General features: G+C 50.5%; 1 protein-coding gene across 14 annotated transcripts in view; it reads left to right on the top strand.

Moving 5' to 3' along the window:
- DTNB (dystrobrevin beta) overlaps positions 1 to 6,414 on the top strand; it is a 278,523-nt gene extending 272,109 nt beyond the window's left edge. For 2 of the 14 annotated variants that reach the window (XM_053587759.1, XM_053587754.1), the window contains 3 exons: positions 1,820 to 1,873; positions 4,073 to 4,107; positions 6,048 to 6,411. In XM_053587759.1, the coding sequence (XP_053443734.1) occupies positions 1,820 to 1,873; positions 4,073 to 4,077 (59 nt within the window). In that variant the 3' untranslated portion in view covers positions 4,078 to 4,107; positions 6,048 to 6,411. The other 12 variants (XM_053587745.1, XM_053587746.1, XM_053587757.1 and 9 more) reach the window with 10 other exon arrangements.
- The last annotated feature ends 16,325 nt before the right edge of the window (positions 6,415 to 22,739 follow it).

Raw genomic sequence — 22,739 nt, 5'->3', positions numbered from 1 at the left:
TTAAGAACGCTCTCGTGGAGCACACGCAACCTGAACTTCATGAAACCCAGCCCTCCGAGTGCAGTCAGGGCCCTGCACACCCTGTCTTTCCACCCGTGCTTTGTCCACAGCTGCTCTCTCCCCAGGCCTGACTGCCCGGCTCCTTCGGAAGCTTTCCCAGAGGTCTGGAACGGAATCAGCCACAAAAGCTTCAGGACTTTCTCTATTCTTTCCTTTCTGATTTGGTTTTGAAACTCTACTCCCTCTTTTGTCTGTGACCAGGCTCAGATTTCAGTCCAAGTCCGTGACCCGAGTCTGTTGCCTCCGCCACGCCTCGTCTTTGGTCTCACCTGTGACTTCTTTCTCAGCCTCTCCATCACTCAGCCACTTCAGAGACTTCTCAGAGACCTTTACCTCATGGCATGTCACCTTACATAAAACCAAGGAAAGAGAGAGAAAATAAAAGGCCATTCATGTATCATCACATCTCCAAGAATCCCCGTGACTCCATCAGTTACGTAGCTGCCAGATATTTACTAATCATTTCACAGTGGGGGGATTTTCATGTTGTGTATTAAACAAATGGCTTCCCTTCCTAAGCACTGTAGTAGTGCTTTTAAATACCCTGACATAGCTCAACAGGGTTATTAAATAAATATATAAACCAGCTTTTCCATGGAGCGCTAAAACACGTACTTATTCAAACATTCTTAGGAAAGATGGAAGTTGGAGTTTTTGGGTTTTTTTTTTGAGACATTCGTAGGAGAAAGCACATGCCTTTAGGGGAGTTATGGGACCAGTCAAGGTCTGGCTCACAGCTTTGCTCTCAAGTCTGCCTGTTTTCATGTAGAAGGGAATGAGTACATGGCCTAAGTTGATCTTTCCAATTAAGATGCTGATTCTCTTGCCCAGGGAGCTTTATTGTGCCATTTCTCCATTCTGGTAGTTTCTTAGCCCCCATTTCCTATAGCTCTCCACAGATGACAGAAATCCCACATTAAGAGACTATCTTAGGGGATTTCCGGCCTAATAATGGAAATTAACCACACTTGTGCCTTGGGGCCACTTATTAGGGTTTATGCACAGTAAGGGGCTCGTGAACTCATCACTCCAGGCTGAAAGGACACTGGACTTCATTAAACATAAGCACATAGAGACCAAGCAACTTCACAGATTAAAAAGTTTAGGCAGCTCCCATCGTAGTTCAGTGGGTAGGGCGCCGGCCACATACACTGGAGCTGGCAGGTTCAAACCCAGCTGAGAACATGCTGTCCATCACGGGGGAATCTCCATCCTGTGGAGCCTGGGGCATCTGTGGCCCCTTGCATGGGCCCCTGGGAAAGCACCTTCATCAGCATCAGCTTTTCCTAAACAGCCACTTTGCGGTCAGTTTTAAGTTTGTCATCAACTATAACTGCTGGCTGGGGTTGTTTTTGGGTTTTTGTTTTTTTTTTTTTTTACAGAAACTAGTTTTAATGTAGGTATTCCCCCACTGTATACTTTTACAGCTGCTTTCTTGAAACTGAATACAAGATATTAGATGTATCCCTGGTACGTGTCAGCACCTCAGGGAAAAGAAGCATAGAGTAGAGGCAGATACGCCATGCCCCCACCTGGTCCCCAGGGACATCAGACTGTGCTGCTGCTTGTGGGCTCAGGGCTTATGGCCCCTATCCAACATTGCTGGGGTGTGGACCACACAGGTGCAGGTTGGATGAATTTCAGCACCCCTGGAAGCCTGCAGCTTTAGCTGGGATTTCATCCCAGGCCTCAGAAGTTCCCCTCTTTCTATGCTTGTGACACTGAAGGGTCACTGGCCTCATTGGACTTGTTTTCACAGCAGAGGAAGGTGCAGAGGAAGAAGAGGAGAAGATGCAGAATGGGAAAGAGAGAGGTAAAGGCAGCTCCACAGGACCCCTGGATTGAATGGGGAGCAGAGCTGTTACCCCACGAATGAACCCCCTTGTCTCTGACTTCTTCCTGCCACCACCTTTCCCAAAGCTTTCAGGCCCCTGCAGTTCCTTCCACCTACTTCTCCCATCTGAAGATCAAGCTTCTTCCTGATATATGATAGACGGTTGGAATATAGGAAGTAGATACAAGTAAAATACAAAACATGACCCCTTGCCTCAAGGAGTCTGACCTAATTAGGAAAGCAAGACTAAGACATTTATAAACAAGAGATAAAATGAAGTGACAGAAAAAGTTACTCATAAAGCTTATGTATAAGTACCATAAGGGTTTCTGAAAAGGAAGATGTTATTGGCTAGAATAGCCAAATGGTTTTGTAGCTTCATGGAAGAATAAAAGAAGAAAGATGTCAGCAAAGGACAATAATGCCTTCCTGGCTTTGTTTTATATAAAACCTTTTAATGCTTGTCACCTGGGAAGAGCACTGAATGATCACGTGTGATCCCCTATGATCCTTAACAACACTATGAGACAGAACAGAATATTCCCATTTTACTGAATATTCTGAAGGAAATAGGCTCAGAGAGATTTTGTCCATGTAGCCATGACTTAGCAGAAGTCAGGCTTGAACTGGGTCTTTCTGACTCTAAACTTCATGCTCTAATCTGCATCCTTCTATGTCATACTGAACAGAAAACAAAATTCTCTTTGGATACTTGAGTTAGCTGTTTTTCCATGATTTATTAAGGTGTCTAGACCTGGATTCCTTCATTCTGTAAGCTCCCTAAGGTGGAGCTGTTTCAGTCTGTTTTGTTCATGTGGTATGCGCAGTGCTACGACAGTGCCTGGCACCTGGTGAGCTGTCAGTAAGTGAACAAACCAAAGGCAGTAAATAGGGTGATGTGGTTGGGAGCTCCTTACTGGGGAGAGGAATGGCGTGGTCACCCTAACGAGGCAAAGGTAGAAAAGGGAGGGGAGCACCGGCCCCCTCACAGATGCCTGTTGAACATTGAGCACACAACATACCCTTGTTCAATTTTACAGCCCCCTGAGGGAAGATTTCTAGACTTGTCCAAGAGGGGTGACATAACCTGCCAGATTACAAATGGCAGAGCCTGCATTTGGCGCAGGTATATCCAGCTCCAACGCCCATGCTTGCTTCGGGCTGAGCAGACTAAGTGGAGTGGAAATGCCTTAAGGAAGGGGAGAGGTTGACTAGGAGATGCAGGTAAGGACGCATTGCTAGTGTGGATAACAGAGGAAGGTCGTTGGCTTCTCAGTGGGCAAGGAATTTACCGGAAAGGGGCACTGGGATTGCTGAGGAAGATACTGGGAGAAGAGGGAAAACATCCTACAGGTGATGACCATAGCTAGTGAATAAGAGCTAGGCCTGGGGGGCGAGGACAGTGGCTGTGATGAACTGAGGAGAATAACATATCTGGCATTGACATCAAAAGGTAAAGTTAGAGAGCCCCAGTGTCTCACACATCCAGAAACGCTACATAGAAATGTAGAGATGACTGATGTCCCCATGCAGACAGGAAGGGAGGCAGAAGGGCACAAGGTGAAGAGAAAATACACAGGTCAGTTCACACTTCTGGAAACACATGCACACCAACCAACCAATCCCAGCATTCACGTGGAATGTTCCCAGCTGAAGACGCAACAGCTGCTGCTTTGGCCTCCTGTCCCACATGCCCTCCCTCCCCTGGTGGCTTTCCCTGTGTCCTCTCCTCAGTTTCCCTCCACTCTCCTAAAGCAAACCTAGGACTCTGCTCCTCACTTAAGCCTTCCTCCTGGCCCCAGTCTGACAGCAAGCGAAAGCCCGCCCCAATCACTAGCTGACTCATTTTCACTTGGTTAACTTTCAGAACCAGATGACCTTTGCCCCCTGAGATAACTGCTCCCTAATTTAAGGGGGCTTTGATTCCACCTCATTCTTTTTTTGTCATTTTCCTTCTGTTTTTGTCCCCATAGCTGCTTACGGCCACTGCAGATAGCATGACTGTATCCCATTATCATACCTGATGGAGAAAAGTCAACACTTAAATAACAAAGGGGAGAGGCAGGTCCAGAAGTCCTTGAGGTGGGTGGGTCAGGAAGGCCCCCAGGGAAAAGGTCCAGACTGTGAGAAGACCCTGAGAGTGATCTCAGTGTGTTCTTTCTGCCCTTGTTGCCATAGGTTAGCCGAGGAGCCCAGACAAAGAGGAAGCTGGGGTGAGTATAGAGCATGACTCTGCCCTTCCCCAGCCCTCTCCCTTCATTTCCCCTTCAGTCCTGGGTCCTAGGCCAGACCCATCTGAACAGATGGGGACACAGGATTATCTTCAGAGCCCACTGCACCTTCCCTTCTGCCCCATCCTTTCCTCTTGGCTCTGCTTCTGGGCTAGGGCCTATCACTGCATTATCTGTGGGCCTGGTCCTCAGACATGGCCTAGTGTCCCATGTGTCCGGGGGTTGGTGGCAGACCAGACACTGCTGGATGAAACGAGCCCTGGTGAGCCCCCCAGGCTGCTCTGCCTCCCATGCTCCTGACCCACAGACACTTTGAGGATCACAGTGACTACAAAGCAGACCCAGTGGCTTCCATGCATGTGCCCCACCAGGCTGCACCTTCTTACTTCCTAAAGAACAAATGAGTAAAAGTACAGACTTGCCTTTAGGCAAGTGCCCTCTGCCTCCAAGAATTAGTCATTACCCCTTTTCCAAGTTAAAACCTTAACTCTTTCTAGTCCCAGCTCCAAAATACCACAACTACTGGCTATGCTCCCTAAAAGTAAGGGACAAAAGTAACTGAAGATCAGTCAGTTCTCGACATCTCCTTCAAGCATAAATTCCTTTTGTGTAGTCATGAGACTTCTCTTCATTTCTAAATCTTTTCTTCTTCCTCCCTCCCCACTTCTTATTTTTAAAAATTAGGTATCTTTTGGGCGGCGCCTGTGGCTCAGTGAGTAAGGCGCCGGCCCCATATGCCGAGGGTGGCGGGTTCAAACCCAGCCCCGGCCAAACTGCAACAAAAAAATAGCCAGGCGTTGTGGCGGGCGCCTGTAGTCCCAGCTGCTTGGGAGGCTGAGGCAAGAGAATCGCGTAAGCCCAAGAGTTAGAGGTTGCTGTGAGCTGTGTGACGCCACGGCACTCTACCCGAGGGCGGTACAGTGAGACTCTGTCTCTACAAAAAAAAAAAAAAAAATTAGGTATCTTTTGAAGGTTAAAAAACAGGGCCACAGTTCCAGAAAAGGAACTTACTCAGACCCTTCTAAGTAGTAGCATCCCAACACAACATGGGGCCTCCCCCAGTCTACCCCTCCCCCACCTGACTCAGGATGGTGTAGAGCTGCGGAGTGGGCAGCACCTGGCAACATGCCTTGCCTGGAAATCACAGAGCCCCAGGGGCTTGGAGAGAGGCTTCTCCCTACACTGTGCACATTCGGGCAAGGCCCTTCCCTACAGCAAGCCTAGGGCTGCAGCCAGCCAAGGAAGATCAGGAACCAACTTGCCCTACAGAAGCCTGCCTGAGCCCCTCTCTACCTCTGGCAGAGGGAGCTGGGGTGTAGAGGAAGGCGTCAGAGCTGTCCAGCCCACCCCATCTTGGTGCACATGATGCTAAGGCCTCATCGCCAGGAGCTAGTGTCAGTACTGGAGTCAGAGCTGGGTCTTCTGCCTCCTAATTCTGTCCTCCCACCCACATCAGGCATTATGAGAAACTCACCAACAGTGGAGAGTCACATGAAAAGCATAAGAATGCAGATGCCTCAGTTTCAGGGACTCTCCAGTTCTGCTCCCTGCAGGCCTGGGGCTAAGTAAGGCTTCCTTCCGGTCCGCTCAGTATTTATAGGCACATCTGGGTCCTCTCTGCCCTTCTTCTGGGCCACAGTTCCTTTCAAGAAACCACCGCACTCTAAACCTTGTATCTGGGACCCAGTTCTTTCATTTGTTCTTCTATGAAAACATTTCCTGAGCCAGTGACATAAGAAATAACTGCAGAGGACCCTAAGTACTACTGGAAGGAAGGATGCCCCTGTACACCCACACCTAACAGGCACTGAGCATCCTAGCAGCCCCTTCCTGCAGATCCCCTCCCTCACAGCAGATGTTCGAGGCCTTTGCCCTGAGCCCTCAGCAGTGCCCGTGACTAACGGTGAGGCTGTCTTGCACAGGCTCAGAGGACGTCGAGCAAGCTGGCACCAACCTGATGAAGGCAAGGTCTTCCCCCAGAGGCACATTCCTATCCATCTTTCCGCTGCACACCTGGACCAAGCTCACAGGCTGCCAGACGTCACTTCACCCGCGGGGAGAGGGGAGCTAGAGCGGTGGGACGTGGGGGGCGGAGGACTGCGAAGCGCAGCTGGTGGGCCTTCCCCTATAGCCCTGCATGTCCTAGCACCTCCATCACTCCCCTCAGGGCATGGTCTCACTTCTGCATCAGGAGCTTACAAGGAGGTTGAAAAGAGAAAAGAAAAAACGCTGTGCTCGTGTGTGTTTGTGACCTGATGAATCTCCTGGTGTCAGGCCAGCACTCGGGGTGCGCCCTAGTAACATGGGGACACAAGTTTGCGCCTTACCTTTGACCTTTAACAACCAACAGGTTTCTTCTATCGTGCAAAGAAAGCGTCAGGCCTTGCTCAGTTCTATAGACGTTCACACCCCGGCCTCAGTGCTAAAAATAGCCTCCCTCCGGCTAGGCTTCCTCCCGCCCCAGGGACGCGCCGCTGATCTGCAGCCCGCGGGGGAGGGGCTGTGCAGCTTCCTCGGCGGGAGGGGCTGCGCCGCGGAGCGGGGACCGGGCCGGGGGCGCTGCCCTCGTCGCCTCTTCCCCGGGGTTCCGTGGGGCCCTGGCACACGTGACCATCGAGTCCAATTCCCGGTGATTTTCATTTATTTTTTTTCTCCTCCCTGGGCTCCAGGATGTTATTTTTAGTAGAAGAACTGCTATAAATATTTATAAAGGGCAGTGACCGGGATGAAGCGAGAGGGTCCACAGCTGGCTTTCCAGGAGCCCCAGTCCCCCGCGACCCCTGCCCTCTGCCTGAGGCCGCCAGTGTAGAACGGGGCGCCCCATGCCGGGGGCAGGGCGGGGAGATAGTCCGCGGCAACCCGGGAAAGAAGCGGGGTGAAACAAAAGGGTTCCTCTCCACCTGCTACTCCCATTCCTACAGGAGGTCAAGGCAGGAGGCGTGGATGCAACTGCCCTGTCGGGGCGAGGCCTTGAGTGGCCTAAGTGCGTGGTATGAGGGCAGGTGCAGCCTGGATAACTCCAGCTGAGAGAGAGAGTGAAAAGGAAAATGGGAGACTAGCGGCTGGCTCTAGTGTGAAGAACATCTACCCCTAGCCTCAGGAGGAAGCTCTCCCTACTGGAGCCGGCCCAGCCCGCATGGTGACCCGCAGGTGGGCTGAGGCCCTGGGGACTCATCCTGGCTCAGGCAGAGGAAAGGGCCCACACACACTTGGGAACAGGGATCCCTGCTTGCCTGGGAGGGCCAGAGATGATAAGGGTGAGCGTGGCTATATGGAAAGTTCTGGAGACAGTGCCAACTGATGGTGAGATCAGGTGTGAGAGTACAACAGGTCTTAGAGGTGACTCTGGTGACCCTCTGTGTCCCTCACTATCCTGCTTTCCCACACTTTGTACACTGTCCCCCTGAGGATGAAGCAGAGTCCCACCTCCTCTTTCCTCACATGAGCTGTTTCCCTCTTCTGGGACAGAAAGAGCCAAAGGAACAGATTACAAGCAGCTGGGTACCAAAGGCAGGTGGGCAGTGTCTCCTGGGCCGGGTCTTTACCCAGGAGGAACAAAGACTTCTTCACCCACAGGGAGAGGTGCAGAGCCCGGCCTCACTGTTACCAGCACCTGGAGGTGCAGGAAAGGGGTGAGAGGGCCACAAGGGTGGCTCTGATACCTGCATTCAAGTACATGGTGTGTTCTGTCATTATGTAAATTCAGGATGACAGTTGATTTTTTTTTTTTTTTGCAGTTTGGCCGGGGCTGGGTTTGAACCCACCACCCTCAGTATATGGGGCCGGCGCCTTACCCACTGAGCTACAGGCGCCGCCCCAGACAGTTGATTTTTTTTTTCTGTGTCACCCTCAGTAGAGTGCTGTGACGTCATAGTTCACAACAACCTCAGACTCTTGGGCTTAAGCTATTCTCTTGCCTCAGCCTCCCAAGTAGCTGGGACTATAGGCACCCAGCACACCTGGCTATTTTTTTGTTGTAGTTGTCATTGTTTTTAGCAGGCCCAGGCCAGTTGCAAAACTGCCAGCCTCGGTGTATGTGGCCGGCGCCCTAACACTCTGCTATTGGCGCTGAGCCTGATAGTTGATTTCTTATAGAGCTAGACTATCCACTATTATTTTAGGCATCTGAGTTGCCTCTTTGAATCCTGATGTTTGTACCTTTGCTCAACCTTGACTTAGAACACAGGTGGTCATCTGATACTGTGCGCTTCGTTCTTAATTGCTCTGTGGCCATTTAGGAGCCCACTTCAACCTAAGTACTTGATTTTTTTGAGAGACATATCCTGACAGTGTTAGATGCAGCACCACAGCAGGGCTGGTGCTGTGTGTAGCACTAAAGACCTCTAAGGACATCCTGGGTCTTGAGGAAGCAACAGCTCCACCAAGTTCTGGTCCATAAATCCCAGCCATGCTGAGCTTCCATTTACTGTCACAGCCACTCTTCTGCCTGTTGTGCTTTCTGCGCTGGCAGACTCTTCTGCATTGCTTACTCCCTGCTCCTGTAGTCCGTGACAGCTTCAAAAGGTACAGTTGCTATGGCAATGCCTAGAGCCATTAGAATTCCTCCTGCACCTTCTGGAAGAAAAAAGCTCATAAGAGGCATTCAGCAGATTCCCAGTTCAGAGCCAGGGGTCAGGTGATGGGCTATCTGCTGGAAATGTGGAAGGTAGGATACTCTGTCTTCCTTGGGAAGACAAGCTCCATAGATGCAGGCTACAGGAACCTGGGCGAGTTCTCTGCATGGAGATCAGAAAACTAAACGAGGTGTCTTCCTTGGGTCTCTTGGGTGATACTGTACCAGTGATTCTCAAACTTAAGTGTGCATGTGAATCCCTTGAGGGCCTTTTTAAAATATGGACAGCATGGTCATAACCTCCATAGTTTCTGATTCAATAGGTCTTGGGTGGAGCCAAGGAATTTGTAGTTCTAACAAGCTCCCAGATGATGCTGGTCCAAAGACTACCCTGTGAGAACCATTGTACTATAAAACTTCTATGAAGGAAAAAATTAGATCATGCAGGAAGCCATCACCACTTTCTCAGATGGAGAAAGGCCATTTAGTCATCTGGTAGGAAAAGAAAGAAGGCACTAAAGTCCCATTTCATGGTCAGAGACCCTGGGGATGTGTAATGGGACTGAGCTCTAGACTGAATTCTTTTAGTCCCCAACAATTAACAAAGCCTTCCTTTTCGTAAAGGTTGCAGCAGCACAAAGCAAGACCCTTAAGTTGCAGAAGCTCAACATCATGGCTGCCTCATGGCTGAGTGAGGCGTTTCTGAGTCTAGAGTTTCAATGGTTGGGGATGCTGAAGATGCCTGGCACAGCAGGGTTGATGGAGAGAGGGCTGCAGGCACTTTAACTCCTACAGCTGGAGCTTGTCACCGAGACACTTTCCCTGGCATGCAAATATCATTTTCCACGCTAAACCGTATTCAGGCCCCAAATGGGCTGCTTCAGCCTACCTGAAGCTCCATCTCCCATGGGTATTCTTCTAAGAGAGAAATCAGTTACTGGCTAAGATGGATGTTACAGGCCTACGTTGTTATGAGTAGCAGATCCCAGGGATTCAGATGCCTTCTCTAGACACTTAACCTAGCCTGGGAAACATAGCATTCCAGACTTGGTGTGTCTCCTGCCTCATGCACAGGTATGTCTGCCTCCTACTCTAAGGGAGAAAGCTTGGGTAGGACCATAATGTAAAAGAAATGGGCATCAAATCAGCTTACCAGTTCCAGTATTAGTTTGCCAGTTCTGTGAAGGTTTGAATGGGTTGTGAGTTCTTCCATTTTGAAAATTTTCCATCTCTAAAGGCAGTCGTGAGGAAAACTAGAACTTGTTGGGAGGGTGATGAAGACATAAACACACATAGCCATCTGTGTGTTTCTGAAGTAAATGGACCTTACCACTGCTAAAGGCAGAGATTGAGAAGGGACATGGTAGCTAGAAGTGAGACTGTCATTCATTTAAGAGGATCCTCAATGAGTGCCGTCTCTGTACTGGGCACCACACAGGTCTCAGGTCTCACTGACGCCAGGCCCTGAAAGGTCACAGTTGGAACCTGGTCTAGGTTTATACTACAGGGTGAGGGGTGGGCTTGGCGGAGCTGGACTGGTCTCTGACCTCATCAGACTCAGGACAGTGGGTGCAAAGTAAGGCCCCTTGAGAGAGGAATCTATTCTAAATACTTAGAAATGTTGGTCCTTGGGTTCATGAGAGAGAGGGAGACTGGGTAGAGTGGGGCCTGAGAAATCAGGGCTGTGTCCCTGTGAACTTGAGAGTTGTGGCGAACCTAGAGACTTGACAGCCCCCAGGATCCAGCTCACTGCTCACTAATAAGGAGTCAGTGTCCCTCATTCAATGATGATCTGAGTCAGTCCCAGCTCTACTGAGACGTCAACCAAGAAAACCTGTGTGAAGGAAGGTCAAGGACCTGAAGCCTGTGGAAGTGGCAGGGCAGAGGATGCTGCCTGTTTTGGTGAGGGCACAGTGAGTCTGAGGGTGCCTGTATGCACATGTATGCACACACAGATACACACACCCCACAGGGTCCTCTGGCTTAGGCATTTAGGCTGCAGGCTCTACAGTCTTCCTTGTGGGGAACAGGGCAAAGCTTTAGGCTCAACACAAGACCCTGGGGGGGTGAGGTGGAACCTCCTTCACTGGCCCTTTGACTTGGGCCTCAGCTTATGAGCTGTGGTGCTTCCCCAACCATAGCCTGTTCCCAAGATCTTGGTCGCTGAGCCTTTTTCCCTCCTCACCAGAAAAGTTGTCTTTCACTGCAGGCATCCATCCCTAACTGGGTCTGCCGCCTCACAAGTCCTCCCCAGGGCTCCCCAAGTGCTTTCCTTCAGAGCAGGCCCCAAGGCTTCTCCACTAAGCCTCATAGCCATGGCGTGTGGATGAGCCTGTCCTCCCTGCTCCCATCCAAGAATTACCTCTGTGGGGCTCCCCTGTGGGTTGGTCTTTTGAAAGCAGGAAATACCTCTGAGCTTGCTGAGAGGCAAGCAGTGGGAGGAGGCCAGATGGCAGAGTAGGAGCTCTGGGCCAGGGGGCAGGAGCCAGGCACTGATGTTGGCACCAAAGGGGCCTGGTGGGAGCTGCTGCAGAGACGGCCCTCGCCATCTTCTGGACCAGCTCCTAAGGCTGAGTCAGGCTGGGACAGTGAGGCAAGGATTAATAAGGTGTCCAGGCTTGGGTGGGCCCCAGTACCCTCCTTTGTGGGTTCCTCTTTTATCTCTTGACTGCTGGCTGGTGTTTGTCCTACTTTCCTCATTGCCTAGGCAACCTAGGTTCACCCTTTGCCACCCAGCCTACCCTGGGAGCCCAGAGCCCAGCTCTTCCCACTCTGTCTGAGGAGCACAAAGAATCAAGTACAGAGAACAGCAGGGTGAAGTGAGGGGCATGGAGGCTGGAGATCCAGGGAGAGAGGAAAAGAGAGTGAGGGTGAACGGGATGTGGAGAGAGGCAGAGCTGAAGGCAAAAAGAGTGAGCTGTGCAATTGGGGACAGTGGCTTGAAGGGCTGAGGAGGGGGAGAGTGGGAAAGAGGCAGAGTTGGGGTAGATTCTCTCTAGTCCTGCGCCTTAGACCTGTGGTCATTAATTCCTTTGTCCTGTTGTTGCCACAGCTCATTAGCTCTGGATTGTACCCTAACTAGATCCCCACTTGCTTTCCACTGGGGATCTAATCCACACCACCCGATTAGTTAGGGCTAGGAACAGGGCTCCCTCAGCCCAGCCCGTGCCCCAGGCGCAAACTTTGGCCGCCCTGGCTACCTTGTCCAGTCCTGAAGCCTCTTATCTCCCAGCCCACCTGCTTACCACACCCCACCCTCACCCCAGCCCAGTTTATAGTGTACAGCTGCGGCCAAAGGGAGGCCACAGGAATTTCCTGGGCTTGTCTGGCTCAAGGAGTCCAGCTTATCTGCCGCCTCCAGCCATCACTGGAGAACCAAGAGTCAGAGGAATTAGATTGGGGTCATCAGGGGGCCTTTGCAGCTAAACTCTGCAAACTTGGGGTTTAAAGCTGGGGTGGAGCTGCGAGAGGCCCTTGTTCAACTGTTTACTGAGGCCCCTACCCTGACCTGCCCCCATCCCCCTCACCTAGGCCTAACCAGCCTTTTCCTGCCCCCGTTTTATGATAGAGATTGGGTCTTTATTCCCCTGCAGATTCTATTCAGGGGGACAAGGTCACACTCTAGTTGGATTGTACACACTCCCTGCTGAAGTCACCTCACAAGGCACACCCAAGACAGGAACTCACTTCCAGCAGGGACCTGGGGGAACTTGGAAGCTCAGAAACCATAGGCAGCCAGCACCTGAGAACACTGTCCAAGCACTGTGGGGAGGTACAAATGAAGAATATGGAACTGTCCCTGCAGAAGCCAGAGAACAGAGCTGATTAAATATGCCTGGGAAAAATAAAATAAAAAAATAAATATGCCTGGGAAGGAATGTAAGAAGGAAAAGATTAGAACAGAAAAAACAGCAAGATAATTCTATAGGACATGTGTATATGGGGGTAGCTGAAGTCACTGGCTACCAGAAACAGGTGTTTCTTCAAGAGGGCTTTGCTCTAAAGAGAAGGAAATGAGCATGTATTAAGTACCTACAGTATGCCAGGTGTGCTTATATATGTGATCTTATTTGGTGTCATCTGCTTGACAAAACTGTGATGTAGGAGTTATCAATTCCCAGAAGAACCACTCTGAGAGTCCAAGTACCTGACTCACACAGTTAGGGAGTGACAGGCCCCATCTGTCTGCTTGACTCTGCTGTTCTTCCACTTTCCACAGTGTCAACTTGCTAATGTGATAGAATTTTAATAAAATGTTATGGAAGAGGAAGACTATCTCAGGTTTTGGGGAGGAGAGCAGGGAGATGGCTCCATGTGGAGTGTTGAGTCAGTTGGTTTAATGGGAACCTGGCCAGCCTCCCTCGAAAACCACAGTGGAGGAAAAACCACCCAGATTTGCTAATATATCTTTTTTAATCTTAAAACATCTTGGGGCTCCTTGTCCTCCACCCTGGCCTTGCAGAGTAGGATTGGAAGGTCTCTGGGGCTCTTTGCCCTCTGCGAAATTGCCCATCCCACCTGTCACATCCAGTCCTGACCTGGGCCTGACACTAATGAGACTTACCCAGTTCCACCAACACCCCCAGGTTGGAACCTGCACTCCAACCCCACACACTGGGGAGGATCAAAAGAAAGTTTCTCATTAGTTCCACAGAGAGGCTGTGACATTCCCACTGCCATTTGAGGGTTAGGACAAGTCAGAGAGTCATGGAACTCTCAAGTGTGAAGGATCCATCCTGACAGTTCAGGAAGCTAAAGCCAAGGCGATTAAATGGCCCAGAGCCAGATGGGGGGAGTTGTGGAGCTCCTGTGGGAGTGGGCCTGCTCCTTCCAGCCTTCCTCTACCAATATGCATCAAGGGCCCTGGTCCTGCCACTTGGGATCATCCTGAACCTTAGGACAGGGTGTGCAAGGACATTTTTCCCTTCAAAAATGCCAGATCACTCACTATCTCCTGGCCTTGGGCTAAATGAGCATTCACCTCACCCTCCCTGCCAAAGTCACCTCACTAGGCATCCTCACAGTGCCTCTGGGTCTCAGGCTTTCCCCTACCACCTGCGGCATGGTACTCATTCTCCCAGAGCAGGTCACCCAGTGACTGATCTGAACTAATCTGGCCAGATTCTGCTTAAGTCCCGTACAGTGTTAGAGGGGCACATAGGTTTATATTGCATTGAAATGAAATAGAGTTCTCAGTTTGCTGTTCACACTAGGGGGGTTCGCAGATCAACTGAGGGAGAATGTTGTCTCGGCCCAAGGCAAGAGGCAGCGGGAGGTGCTTGTAAAAAGGCAAGGGTACAAAGTGATGCTTGTTAGTCACCAAACCCAGGGTACAGAAGAAAAGTGCTGAGGGAAGAGGAGTCCAACCATAAGTAAACAAAATGGTAGCAAAATATGAAATCCCAGGAACCATACTGTCTCGGTACATGAACCCACCCCTTCACTTGCTCGAGCACGGCCTAAGACTGCATTTAGACAGAGTTGCAGTGAGTTCTTTTACTGTTTCCTACCCTTATAAGATCTTAAATGTGCCTTGTCAGCTCCTTTAGCGTCTTCATATTTTGAAAAACATATTAAAGGAACTATTTTTGAGGTGAAACCTTCCTCTTCGGGTAAAACCTCGCTTCACTGGCTCTGGATTTTGAAGCCAGGCTCCCCCTCTCCTGGCCCGCGCGCCTCCTCTGAGGTCCCTTTCAGTCTGGAGGCCTGTGGTGATGTCAGTGCGCCTCAGCTGTTTTCAATTAAACCCTCGAGCTGAAACTGAATAAATGGCTTCAGCAAGTTGATTTTCCAAAGGGTCAATCTTATTTTGAACCAATGTGTCAAAACAAAATCAACTCAACCTAAAACACTTGCAAAGCAAATAAATACATCTCTTCATAGATTTACCTTAAAAATTACAAGGGCAAAGCAAGATCAGAGGGCCTTCCAGGACCCAGCCCACAGCTTCCCTGGGATGAGAAGGACCTGGCTTCTATTTCAGAGCAGGAGGCAGCACACACCAGTGTCCTGCCTCTGGGTAGTCAAGACTGGGCTGGTGCCTGTGGTGACGTGCGTCCTCTCCCCACCTCAGGCCCAGAACTGGGGCAGAGTGATGAGGAAGCATCACTTCACCTGGTCCAGACCCACTGCACACTTGGGGCCAGCGGTGTCTGGCCCTAAAGGAAGTGGGCCACAGAGGCAGGGTAGAGTGATACCCACTTCCAACCCCTCACCTGGCTGAAACCTTCCAGGACTGGGTCACTGGTGACCCCATGCCCTCGCTCCAACTTAGCTCTCAGGGTACAGCACTCAAATGGCTAAGGCCAGATTGTCTGGACTAAAGAAGTAGACATTCCACTTGCTGTTTGGGGTCTAAATTGGAGGGTAGAACAGAGTGTGACCCAAAGTCTTATTTTGTTTGGCCTGGGAGGTGTTTTTAAAACAATTTAATGGATTGCAAATGGTGAAATACCAGAAGATTTCACAGGAAGGCCCAAACTTAAAGCTTTTCTGGAAGAGTTAGACCATCTGGCTCTACTGTCATTCCCCATGGCAACAAGTCTGCTGAAGACCCTCAGACAACCCCCCACTGGCCTGTGTCTGGGCAGCTGCTCAGGGCAGCTGTGCCCATGAAACTGGCACTTTCCCTGCTCCTGGGGGGCAGGGAGCATTGTTGCATCCTCTGGAGCCCCAGCCAGAGAAAGCCCTCCCTGGCCATTCCCAGGCAGCAGCCTGCAGGTGGCCTCCATCTGACTCCAAGGAGAACTAAGAGCTAAGATAACTGAATTTCTGGGGAGCAAAGATTTATAGGACAACATCCACACCAGAACCATTCCACCCCCCTTTACTGTATGGCTTCTGTGTAGAGCCAAAGTTCTGGGACAGAAGAGCCAGAGCAGGCCCTCACTGCTGAGTCAGAGACAGTCCCCCTTGGCCCCGGCCAAATGCCCCAGAGCCTGCTGCCACTGCACCTCCTACTGCTATCACGCAAGACCAGGGGAACTCCAGTGGCAAAAGCCCCACACTCCCAATCTGTATCTGGATTGCGTTATTTTTCTCATCAGTGGTCAATGTAAAATTTGCATAGGTTGTAGCCAAGTGATGGTGTTCCCAGTAGTCACAATACTGGGCTACCCCAGAGTGATGGTGGGCCCTCTCATGACTGTCCAGAATGGCCCGGAGCTATAAACAGGAAAGAAGAGGAAGATCTAGAGAAACAAGCAACTGAGACAGAGAGAAGACCCTTCAGTGTGTCACAGTCAGGAAGTTAGCATCTACCAGGCCCAGTCTCTGTTTACGCTTCTCATCTCTCATTCATTCCATGCTTTTACCTCAGAGATTTTTAACTCTCACTTCTCTTGTCTTCCTGAGCCAACTGTAAACGCCCTGAGGGTGGGGATGGTGACATCTTTCTTCAGGTCTCTTTACAACATATGATACTATGCTTTCCAAGATCTCTGGTAGACAAATACCTAAAGTACAAATGAGTGATTAAATATAGACAGGTCAGATGTAGATCATTAAATGTTTGCCCATTAATCAACACTCATGAAAAGCTAGGATAGTGTCTGAACAAAGTTGACAAATAATACCAGTTTATTGCTTTAAAAACTCCACCTACCTCTGGGTGCAGTGGCTCACACCTGTAATCCCAGCACTCTGGAAGTCCGAGGCAGGTGGATTGCCTGAGCTCACAGGTTTGAGACCAGCCTAAGCCAGAGTAAGACCCCATCTCTAAAAATAGCCGGATGTTGTGGCAGGTGCCTATAGTCCCAGCTATTTGGGAGGCTGAGGCAAGAGAATCACTTAAGCCCAAGAGTTTGAGGTTGCTGTGAGCTATGATGCCATAGCACTCTACCCAGAGTGACAAAGTGAGACTTTGTCTAAAAAAAAAAAACCCACCTACCATTATCTGTCTTTCTGAATGACACACCGCCACCAACCCTGCCCAAGGCTAGCATCGTAGCTATCTGCTCTGGTGCAGAGGAACTGAGCCTTCATCTCAGGACTCTGTGAGAGCCCGCTGCTGCCTGGAGGCCCTTCCTGCTAGGTGGGAGGCCAATTTCCATGGTCCACGTGAAGCAGTTTTTCATTCTAGGATATGCCTGCTGGGGGACATCCAAATGAGATAGAAAAGCATCCTTCCCAGATAGCCCCACCAACTTGAAACATGGAAGAGGAGCTAGAAGACACATAGTGGGTGCCCATTCTGAGAGCAGATGACGAAGGTGTAGTGACCCAGAGGGTGCACGGGCCCAGAAATGAAACTTAGAACCTAATGCTGATGTAGGCTAGTCCTAACTGAGATGTGCAAAAGACTGCTTTTTAGTGTGGTAATGAACACATGGTTTAAGGTGATGCAGAGGAGTCTCCATCTATAGAAAAAACTCAGGCTAACGGGGTGATAAGGACCACGCAGTAAGAAGAGGGCTGAGCCATGAGTCTGGGTCCTGCACCACCCGGCATGCCCTCTGCACACCCAGCTGCCTGGAAAAGGCAGGGTGCCTACCGTCCCTGCTCCTGCTCCTGGTTCTTTGTTCTCAGCTCTGCGCACCACCCTTTGGCTCACCTGCTAGCTGATGGGACCTGCCTAGCTCCTGGGGGCATTTGCATGTATGACTCCTGCCCTTATTGGAGTCCTGTTGGGGCACCTTCAGCTGCCTCAGGCTTCTCCCACAACCTTCCCAGACAGCCCAGATCTGCCACCCAGGCCTTGACTTAGCCTTTGATTCTCCTCTCCATCCTCCTCCTGTGAGCTAAGTCTGCTCCTTCTGCCACTGTCTTTGCTCCCACTATTCTCACAAGACAGCCTCCTCTGGGGTTGCCGTCTATGTATTCTTTCTCTCTTTCTGCTCTCTCCCCCTCTTGCTGGGCCAGAATCTTGCTCCCCGGGATGGCCTTCCTTGGGCCCCTGCCCCTGTCTTCCAGGGCAGGCACACCTGCCTTTGAATCCTGATGCTCTTCCTTTCTAGAGTGTGACCTCAGGTCACAGCCCTATTCTCTGCATCCATAAACAACTTATATGGTTGTTAAAAGGATTGTATTAAAACATGTAAGACACCTGGAGCAGGGCTGGGTGCAGAGCAAAAGGTCAATAACCCTGACTTTCCTTCCTTCCTCTGACACTAGTGTCTGTATTTGTTAGCAGGGCAACCCCAACCCAAACCCTCCTGAGGCTCCTCCAAACCTCCCCCTCCTGGCAAGGCACCCTTCTGGTCTTCTGCAACGAGATCAATTACCACTGCAGGTGAAGCCAGGCCCTTCCTGGACTTACAGGCAGGAGGCAGTGATGGGGATGTGGGGACCTGCTGCCTCAGGGCCTGAGCCCCATGCCCAGTACTGAGTCCTGAGAGTCACCTGGATGGTGCCTCCCAGGGCCGGCAAGCATGCTCAGACTTGCAGCGCTGTTTTGTCTCTGCCGCATAGACATGGGAAGGGCCACCTTCAGAGGTCACAAGGTGGGGTCCAGAGCACTGAGCCAAATCTCTGGCCTGAATACAGCCTATACAGCCTTCAAATCACAGGAATAACCACTTTTGGGGGGGTGGAGGCTTGGGCTGGAGTACCAAGTAAGGACGAGGACAGGATGGGGAGGGCCATGTCACAGACCTCACTCTCACCACCAAGTATATGCTCTGCCCTCCCTGGGAGTGACTGCCCCTCAATGGGTGAGGTGGTGTTTTCTAGGCTCTGAAACACCAAAGTCTTGTCCCAGCCTTCTCCCAGGACAAAGGGGCTAAGTTGCCCTGCACTAAACAGAGCCCTCTCAGAACAATTAATCCTTCACCAGAGATAACAGGCTGTGTGCATTCTACCCTTAGAGGGAGGTTTCTCTACAGCTCAGCAGAGAACATTTCTTGAGTACGTACTACGTGCTAGCCATATTCTAGGCCCTGGGGAAACAGAAAAAACAAGACATGGTACCCACCTTCAGGAAGCTGAAATTCTAGTGCAAATGAACAGTAAAGATTGTGCAATGTCAGGAGGTGGAAAATGCTCTGGGGGGAAAAGCACAGTAAGAGAGTGAGTCATGGAGGGAGGGTAATGCAGGAGCTCCCGGTGTTCTCCACCTGTGCCCCTACTATCCAGTAACTGGCAACTTTTTAGGTGAACAAAAAGAAAACATACAATTTTACTCTAGTAGGTCTCCAATTCAGGAGAAATGTTTTTGCCATAGCAGTGATGACCTTCTGGGTCATGTCCCACCATGGCAAGCCACCTGGGCCAGACTCTGCAGCCTTAGACACGATACCTTCCTGCCCTTTTGTCCCTTTCTTCCCTCTGCAGTCCACACCTGTGCCAGGCCTTTGCTTCATACATTGGGGGAGAGTGTGTGCTTATTTTGCCAGTCTTTTTTAAGCTGCCCCCTCCAGTGACAAAGTTTTCAGTCCCCCTAACAGATCCAACCCCAGAGACAGTTTTCAGTCTGGAGCAAGACTGGAAACGATATGCTCTCTTCCCCACTTCAGTAGCAGCTGTCAGGGCCACACTTCTGTGAACTCCCCACACGGATTCTTAAGTGTCCCACTCACTGGGCTCCCTCCAGTCACCTCTGTCCCACTTGTTTGTGAGCTCCTTGAGGGCAAGGCCCATGTCTGTTTTGCTCACTACTGACTCCAATGCACCCTGCCCAGTGCCTGCTAGATAGTAGAAGGCTGCCAGATACACTGAGGCTGGCAGCTTCGAACCCAGCCTGGGCCAGCTAAAACAAGAATGACAACTGCAACAAAAAAATAGCCGGGCGCTGTGGTGGACACCTGTAGTCCCAGCTACTTGGGAGGCTGAGGCAAGAGAATCGCTTAAGCCCCAGTGGTAGGGGTTGCTGTGAGCTGTGATGCCACAGCACTCTTCCGAGTGTGACATAGTGGAACTCTGTCTCCAAAAAAAAAGAAAATTGAGAATGAAAGAGGAAGGTCTGGTAGGTCCTAGAGACCTAGACCTCAGCTCCCTTACAAATGAATAATGTATTTATTATAAATAGGTTCTGCCAAGGATTTTCCCTGATGTGCAAATTTATGAGATGTCTTATAAAGCAATGTAAAATGGGAAACTCGGTTAATTACACAATTAACAAATTGTCTTTATTAAAAAGAAAAAAGCAAGGAATTAAGAATGTCCTTGAGGAGTGAAGAAACCAGGGGACATGCCACAAATGTTATCTTTCTGTATCAAGTAGAGATACAGAAAGCCCTCTCCGCCCTTCGTCCCCTCCCCTCTCCCAGCCCCCCCACACATACACACTCGCGCACACTCTTCCCCTGCGTAGCTCAGGCACAGTGACTAAGGTCCGCTCCCTGAGACCTGCTAGGAACCCGAAAAGAAAGCAAGACCTCCTCAGCCAATCTAAAGCCAGCATTTCTGAGGCCCCGCCCTCCCATGGGAGGCAAATTCGGGCTCCACCCTCACCAGGGCCACCTGTAGACTGAGGAGTGCAAGTGCGGCGCCTGCTGAGCAGGTCCGGAGCCCCGCCTTTACGGCCAGTGGAGACACTGCCAGAGCCACCGGCCTATCAACAACGCTTTTAAACCTGTTTACTCAAATGACTCCCCACAACTCTTCCTGGTTCTTGATGTAATATCATCCCTACTTGACTTAAAGAAAGGATTTGATGAGGAGAAAAGTGGCTCAGAAAAGGCACCCATAGTCGTTTTAGATGCTCAAGAGCAACTCTGGGTTCAACCTCCACTAAGCAAAGTGAATGCCTGGGCTGGAGAGGCGGCATCCTTTTCCCCGTCCCTGGTCAGTGGGGCAGTGACTGCAGGTGCCGTTCCCACCACCCAGCTAGTGGCCCAGAGATCCCAGGAGGGGTCTAGATTTGATAAATGTGACGGCCACGGGGTCTTCACCCCGACTCCTGCTCGGAGTAGGCCTGACTGGGAGGCTCAGTCCTGCTCTTCCTCCCCGGGTCAGGGCACGGAATAATCAATTTTCATGTCATGCTCCTTGCTCCTAATTTAAAAGGAAATCTGGGGAGCATCACCCCGAAAATACTGAAGACTTTTTTTTTTTTTTTTTGAGACAGAGTCTTCCTCTGTTGCTCTGACTGGAGTGCAGTGGCATCATCATAGGTCACTGCAGGCTTAACTCCTAGGCTGAAGTGTTCTTCCTGCCTCAGCCTTTTGAGTACCTGGGAGTACAGGCAGCTGCCACTGTGCCCAGCTAGTTTGTCTTTGTTTTTTTTTGTAGAGATGGGGGTCTCATTATGTTGCCCAGCCTGGGCTCAAACTCCTGCCTCAAGCAATCCTCCCAATTTAGCTTCCCAAAGTGCTGGGATTACAAGTGTGATCCACTGTACCTGGCCAACAATGAAGACCTTTTCCTTAGCTCAAAGTGGTTTTTTCCTCCAGTCACTCACTGGCCCTCAGGACAGGACCTCGGGGCTATCCACCCTCCCCTGTAGAAGAGGTTTGTTCTGGGGGGAGGGGCCCACACAGACTAGGGTGGCAGCAGGGAAGTCCAGGTACTCCAGTATAGGAAAGGCTGGGGAGAGAGGAGTGTTCAAAAGTGGAGTTTTATTTTATTGGGCACCTACTGTGTGCCACACACCATATTAAATTTCTAACCAGGATAGCAGCCTCACAAGCCCAAGAAATCGGGTTTTAAAATGTATTTGTTAAAAATATATATTTATATATATATATATTTGTTGTGTGACACACCTCTTGGGGGCAGAACACAATTATAAGAGGGACTTTACCTAACAAATGCAAGCACTGTAACCTTTTGTACCCTTAATGCATTCCCAACTATATATATACACACGTGTGTGTGTTTCCATACATATATATATGGGTGTGTCCTTTGAATATCAGGTACTAAAATTTTACATAAAGGAATACATACCTTTAGGCTCTTTTCCACTCATGTAACCCTGTTCCTTTCTTGCCTGTGGCTAGAAAAAAGTGGGAGGAGTGGTGGTGGGTGAGGGACAGAAAGGCAGAGGTATGCCACCAAATTCACCTTATCAGGGAAAGGAGGTCTGGTCTGATTAGTGCCAGAGGAATTATGGAGAAATATGGGTCTGGGCCTCTTCCTGGCCAGTAAGGAAGTAACTTGCACCAGAAACTCCATGATTTTCCTGGTCAAGTGGGGGAATAGAGCAAGTCCATGGGCCCTGCCCAGAGCTGGCTGTTGGGACAGCTGAACTAGGGCTCAAAGAGCTGGGGGGGAGCCACCTTCCCTAAGGCCACTATAGGTGGTCTTCAGGCCCAAGGACAGGACTTGCTTCTTGGGCTCCCAGTTTAGCCCTGGAGGCTCTTAACAGACACCCCCAAACCTAAGGCAAGTCCCCTCTACACTCCCTGGGCAAGAGGCCCCACCCCCAGATCCCGTGCCCTGTACTGGGGGTGCACTGAGGAAAGCACTGCTGGGCCCCCCAAGGAGCATGAGAGGCTGGCCTTTGCTGCTCTAGCCCAGCCAAGCACCCAGCCTCCATCTTCCCCACAACCGTGCTGATCCTAGTTTTCTTCAGGAAAATTGGCTCCCATATCCTAGTTCTCCTCCCCTCCTCTCCTGAGCTCCACCAAACTCCCCAGGGCCACAGGTCACATTCAGCTCCTGGAAATGAAAAGTCTCCAGTAAGTAGATTTCAAGATGTCTGGGCACAATGCAGCTCTTCCAAGTGCTCCTTGGACACTGGACACCTGGCATGCTGTGGGGGGAGGAGGGTACAGTAAGGGGAGGACTGCTTGGGGTTAGACCTGCCCAGGGACAGAGCTGGGAGCCCAAAGTTCCAGCATGGCAGCAGATAATCTGGATCCTCTGTCTTCCTGTACACAAAGAACCCTGGTCCCCCTGGGAAATTCTACGTGGGCATAAATTAGGCTGGGAGTCCAGGTCTGGTCCCAGCTGTGCCACTGACTCACTGAAAGACCTCCCTGGGCTTCAATAGCCTCATTCTTAAAATGGACATAACAATCACTGGCCTGTCTGCCTTCGGGTTCATAACTAGGATCTAATGAGCGCTCTGTCTGAAAGGGGAATTTTCTTCATTCCTCTCTTCCCTTGTGAAACAAGGACAGAGAGAAGCAGGGAAGGCCGTTTATAACCATCATGTTAG

This window comes from Nycticebus coucang, chromosome 4 (assembly GCF_027406575.1).
Source record: "Nycticebus coucang isolate mNycCou1 chromosome 4, mNycCou1.pri, whole genome shotgun sequence".
Lineage (NCBI taxonomy): Eukaryota > Metazoa > Chordata > Mammalia > Primates > Lorisidae > Nycticebus > Nycticebus coucang.
This window is presented reverse-complemented; position numbering and strand designations above follow the sequence as displayed.